The sequence below is a fragment of the Nerophis ophidion genome, linkage group LG16 (assembly GCF_033978795.1).
Source record: "Nerophis ophidion isolate RoL-2023_Sa linkage group LG16, RoL_Noph_v1.0, whole genome shotgun sequence".
NCBI lineage: Eukaryota > Metazoa > Chordata > Actinopteri > Syngnathiformes > Syngnathidae > Nerophis > Nerophis ophidion.
The window spans coordinates 20,959,897-20,966,223 of NC_084626.1; the positions used below are offsets into that span (position 1 = coordinate 20,959,897).

Below are 6,327 nucleotides of genomic sequence, written 5' to 3' on the forward strand. Positions count from 1 at the left end.
CCCCCACTCCCCATCACAGCCATCCCCTCTTCTGCTCCCCTCAACGCACCTCCCCCCCAGCCATGGCAGCACCCCCCTCCACCACCTCTACGCAGACATTAGTCATCTCTGCGGACCAGGCCAGAGGTCAACTGAGGAAGCTACAGCCAAGGAAAGCAGCAGGCCCAGACAAGCTGTGCCCCCGACTCCTGAAGACCTGTGCTGCAGAACTGGGTGAACCACTTCAAAGGATCTTCAACCTCAGCCTGCGGCTGGGAAGAGTGCCCACCCTCTGGAAGACGTCATGCATCGTTCCAGTTCCCAAAAAGAATTGCCCCAGTGAGCTGAACGACTACAGACCAGTGGCGCTCACCTCTCATCTAATGAAGACATTGGAGCGGCTATTTCTCAGCCTCCTCAGACCACGGGTGCAACATGCCCAGGACAGCCTGCAGTTTACGTACCAGGAAGGCGTTGGTGTGGAGGATGCTATCCTTTACCTGCTGCATCGAGCCCACTCACACCTGGATAAGGGAAATGGCACTGTGAGGATCCTGGACTTCTCGAGTGCCTTTAATACCATCCAGCCCCGCCTCCTTCAGGACAAGCTCTACAAAATGCAAGTGGACCTCTGCCTGGTTGCCTGGATTTCGAACTACCTCACCGACAGGCCACAGTACGTCAGACTGAAGGACATCACGTCTGACACTGTGATCAGCAGCACCGGAGCACCGCAGGGAACGGTGCTGGCCCCTCTTCTCTTCACCCTGTACACCGCTGACTTCTGCTACAACTCAGAGCTGTGTCACATCAAGAAGTACGCGGATGACACAGCCATCGTCGGGTGCATCAGGGACGGCAGAGAGGAGGAGTTTCGGAACCTGGTGAGGGACTTTGTTGTCTGGTGCCACACGAACCTCTTGCAGCTCAATCCGTCAAAGACCAAGGAGCTGGTCATTGACTTTGGGAGGTCGAGTCCACGGTCACAACCTATTGTGATCGAGGGAGTTGAGGTACAGACCGTGGACTCATTCAAGTACCTCGGGGTTTGGGTGGACAATAAGCTGGACTGGACTGTTAACACGGACCACCAGTACAAGAAAGGACAGAGCAGACTGTACTTCCTCAGGAGACTGCACTCCTTCAACATTTGTAGAAAACTCCTGTGGATGTACTACCAGTCTGTGGTTGCCAGTGTTCTGTTCTACATGGTAGTGTGCTGGGGGGGGGGCAGTACATCTAAGAAGGACAGCTCCAGACTTGAGGAACTGATCAGGAGGGCCGGTACTACAATGGGAATGAAACTGGACTCACTGGTGACGGTGGCAGAGAAGAGGACTGTTGACAAACTACTGAGCATCCTGGATGATGCCAGTCACCCTCTGCATAGCGTTATCAGTAGCCAGAGGAGCCTGTTCAGTGCTAGACTGCTTCATCCCAAGTGCAGGACTAATAGACTCAAGAACTCCTTTGTCCCACACGCCATTAGACTGTACAACTCCTCTCTGGGACGGGAGGCGGGGGGTATTAGGATGACAGGGGATGCAAAACATTAACAGTGCGATACGTTTTCATAACATGGTCACTACTGCCTACTTTGTCTTGTTATATTCTTATTTTACTGTTATATTGTTATTCCCATTGTTTTTATTATTTTTGTAATATTTCTCTATTTTTTTTCCTTTTAAACCCCCATTATTTACTTTTTACTTTTTTTTTTTCTTTTTTTTTTAAATTGATTTCAACTCTGTACACTGCTGCTGGAATTTTAATTTTCCTGAAGGAACTCTCCTGAAGGAATCAATAAAGTACTATCTATCTATCTATATATATATATATATATATATATGTATATATATATATATATACATATATATATATATATATATATATATATATATATATATATATATATATCAATCAATCAATCAATCAATCAATCAATGTTTACTTATATAGCCCTAAATCACTAGTGTCTCAAAGGGCTGCACAAACCACTACGACATCCTTGGTAGGCCCACATAAGGGCAAGGAAAACTCACACCCAGTGGGACATCGGTGACAATAATGACCCAGTGGGACGTCGGTGACAATGATGACTATGAGAACATGATACTGTGATACTGATGATACTGATGACTATGAGAACATATGAGAACATGATACTGTGAAAGATCAATCCATAATGGATCCAACACAGTCGCGAGAGTCCAGTCCAAAGCGGATCCAACACAGCAGCGAGAGTCCCGTTCACAGCGGAGCCAGCAGGAAACCATCCCAAGCGGAGGCTGATCAGCAGCGCAGAGATGTCCCCAGCCGATACACAGGCGAGCAGTACATGGCCACCGGATCGGACCGGACTCCCTCCACAAAGGAGAGTGGGACATAGAAGAAAAAGAAAAGAAACGGCAGATCAACTGGTCTAAAAAGGGAGTCTATTTAAAGGCTAGAGTATACAAATGAGTTTTAAGGTGAAACTTAAATGCTTCTACTGAGGTGGCATCTCGAACTGTTACCGGGAGGGCATTCCAGAGTACTGGAGCCCGAAATGAAAAAGCTCTACAGCCCGCAGACTTTTTTTTGGCTTTGGGGATCACTAATAAGCCGGAGTCCTTTGAACGCAGATTTCTTGCCGGGACATATGGTACAATACAATCGGCAAGATAGGATGGAGCTAGACCGTGTAGTATTTTATACGTAAGTAGTAAAACCTTAAAGTCACATCTTAAGTGCACAGGAAGCCAGTGCAGGTGAGCCAGTACAGGCGTAATGTGATCAAACTTTCTTGTTCTTGTCAAAAGTCTAGCAGCCGCATTTTGTACCAACTGTAATCTTTTAATGCTAGACATGGGGAGACCCGAAAATAATACGTTACAGTAGTCGAGGCGAGACGTAACAAACGCATGGATAATGATCTCAGCGTCTTTAGTGGACAGAATGGAGCGAATTTTAGCGATATTGCGGAGATGAAAGAAGGCCGTTTTAGTAACGCTTTTAATGTGTGCCTCAAAGGAGAGAGTTGGGTCGAAGATAATACCCAGATTCTTTACCTGTCGCCTTGTTTAACTGTTTGGTTGTCAAATGTTAGAGTTGTATTATTAAATAGAGTTCGGTGTCTAGCAGGACCGATAATCAGCATTTCCGTTTTTTTGGCGTTGAGTTGCAAAAAGTTAGCGGACATCCATTGTTTAATTTCATTAAGACACGCCTCCAGCTGACTACAATCCGGCATGTTGGTCAGCTTTAGGGGCATGTAGAGTTGGGTGTCATCAGCATAACAGTGAAAGCTAACACCGTATTTGCGTATGATGTCACCTAGCGGCAGCATGTAGATGCTGAAGAGTGCAGGGCCAAGGACCGAACCCTGGGGAACTCCACACGTTACCTTAACGTAGTCCGAGGTCACATTGTTATGGGAGACACACTGCATCCTATCAGTAAGATAAGAGTTAAACCAAGACAGGGCTAAGTCTGACATACCAATTCGTGTTTTGATACGTTCTAATAAAATATTATGATCGACAGTATCGAAAGCAGCGCTAAGATCGAGGAGCAGCAACATAGATGACGCATCAGAATCCATCGTTAGCAATAGATCATTCGTCATTTTTGCGAGGGCTGTCTCCGTCGAGTGATTTGCCCTGAAACCGGATTGAAAGGTTTCACATAGATTGTTAGACGCTAAGTGTTCATTTAACTGCTCCGCAACAATTTTTTCGAGGATTTTTGAAATAAAGGGAAGGTGAGACACCGGTCGGTAGTTTACCATGAGGTCAGGATCATTGTTAGGTCTTTTAAGAAGAGGATGAATAACCGCTTTTTTGAATGCTAAGGGAACAGTGCCCGAGGAAAGTGATAAGTTTATAATATTTAGCACTGATGGACCTAATAATACAAAGAGCTCCTTGATCAGTTTCCCAGGAAGAGGGTCAAGTAAACATGTTGTTTGTTTTATTCCATTTACACGTTGTAACAATTCCTCTAATGTTATTTCCTCAAAACGAGAGAAACTATTTTGGAGGGCAGTATCCGCCGTATATACAATCGTGTCAGTGTTAATAGAACCCCGTTGTAGCTGGGACGCATTGTCTTTAATCTCCTTTCTAATGACTTCAATTTTCTTACTAAAGAATTGCATAAAGTCATCAGCTGAGTGGATGGAGCTACTGGAAGGAGTCCCTTGTTGGGTTAGCGATGCTACCGTACTAAACAAAAATTTAGGATCGTTTTTATTACGGTGGATGAGATTTGAGTAATATTTAGCTTTAGCTAAGGTAAGCATGCGTTTATAAGTTATTAAACTATCACTCCATGCTTGATGGTGCACCTCAAGTTTAGTCGTGCGTCATTTGCGTTCCAGCTTTCTGCATAATAATTTCTGAGCTCTAGTTTCTTCTGTAAACCACGGGGTGTGCTTTTTTGGAGCCTTTTTTAACTTTAGCGGTGCTATGTTATCAATGGTTTCGCGCAGGGCGTCGTTAAAGTTGTTAGTGAGGTTATCAATAGAGCCCACATATTTTGGGAATGGTGCCATTACCGAGGGCAGTAGGTCAGCAAGAGTTGTCGTTGTGGCCGTATTAATGTTACGGCTGCTATAGCAGTTATTATTATTATTAGTTTGACGAACATGCGTCTGAACCTCGAATTTTATAAGGTAATGATCGGACAATACTTTAGTATACGGGAGTATCGTAACTTTGGAAGCGGTGATACCCCTGACAAGCACTAGGTCTATCGTATTACCGTTGCGATGCGTGGGTTCATTTATTATTTGTGTGAGACCACAGCTATCAATTATAGTCTGGAGCGCTACGCACGGTGGGTCCGATGGGGTATTCATATGGATATTAAAGTCCCCCATTATGATTATATTATCGGCGTGTGTCACTAGATCAGCAACGAACTCTGAGAATTCATTGATAAAGTCCGAATAGGGCCCTGGGGGGCGGTAGATAACAGCCAGGTGTAGAGGCAGCGGTGTGACAGACCTCATAGTAAGCACCTCAAACGATTTATATTTATTATTTATGTTAGGACTAAGGTTAAAGTTTTCGTTGTATATTAGTGCGACCCCCCCACCCCTTTTAAGCGGACGGGCAATATGCGCATGTGTAAAGTTAGGAGGACATGCCTCATTTAGCGCAAAAAAGTCGTTTGGTTTAAGCCAGGTTTCACTGAGACCGATGACGTTAAGATTGTTGTCTCTGATGATATCATTAACTAACAACGTTTTGGGAGACAATGATCTTATGTTTAAAAAACCTATATTATAGGTAGTGGGCTGTTTTAGGGAATTTTTGATCAAATTATCCGTAGTAGCAATATTAATAATGTTGTGTTTATTATGCCCAGTGCATTCAGTATAATTACGACCATATCTAGGAATTGATACGACGGGAATGTTCCGATTGTTTGATTGTTGCTTTGATAAACTGCACGCATCATGGTTAGCCTCCTCAGTAACGGGGATTTTCCGATTGTTTGTTTGTTGCTTTGATAAACTGCACGCATCATAGTTAGCCACCTCAGTAACGGGGATTTTTCGATTGTTTGTTTGTTGCTTTGATAAACTGCACGCATCATAGTTAGCCACCTCGGTAAAACACATGTCCAACTCTGAAACACTCAAAGCAGAAAAAACTTGTTCTAATTTAACTGACTCCTTACCCAGACCAGTAGTCTCGCATCTTTCATCTAAATCCGTCTTCAGGATGGAGGGAAGTGGTGTTCTGTGGGGATTAGCCTTCTGCTTTGTTTTTAGCCCCGCTCGACATCCGCGTTTCCGATCACACCGCTGGCGTCTGCTCCGTAGACGGCCCCCGCTGCCACTAGACTCCCCTGCTTCACAGGCCGCTGGATGTAGCCGCCGACGTATTCCCATGCTAGTTAGTATGTTTAGCACGCACGCGTCTATCAGTCCAAAACGGCCCGATATGTCCATATCCAGAAGTGTCTGGCGGTCGTACGTGATCACGGAGTGACCACGATGCGAGCCAGCCATGAAGTCTGCAGAACTGTCCGGCATTTCCGCCAAATGTTCCATCTTTAGCAAGAGCACCGCAGTGTCGCAGCCCGTCCGGGCGCCGCCATCTTGCATTCAATATATATATATATATATATATATATATACATATACACATATACACACACACAGTGGGGCAAAAAATTATTTAGTCAGCCGCCGACTGTGCAAGTTCTCCCACTTAAAATGATGACAGAGGTCTGTAATTTTCATCATAGGTACATTTCAACTGTGAGAGACAGAATGTGAAAAAAAATCCAGGAATTCACATTCTAGGAATTTTAAATAATTTATTTGTAAATTATGGTGGAAAATAAGTATTTGCT

General features: G+C 44.5%; 1 protein-coding gene across 1 annotated transcript; it reads right to left on the minus strand.

The window, feature by feature from the left end:
- Positions 1-2,039: 2,039 nt before the first annotated feature.
- On the minus strand, positions 2,040-3,310 carry LOC133535665 (uncharacterized; the record flags this gene model as incomplete). Its single annotated transcript, XM_061875623.1, has 2 exons — positions 2,040-3,016; positions 3,052-3,310. Coding segments are annotated over 2 exons (861 nt in total), but the record flags the coding sequence as incomplete, so codon positions are not given.
- Between the last annotated feature and the right edge of the window lie 3,017 nt (positions 3,311-6,327).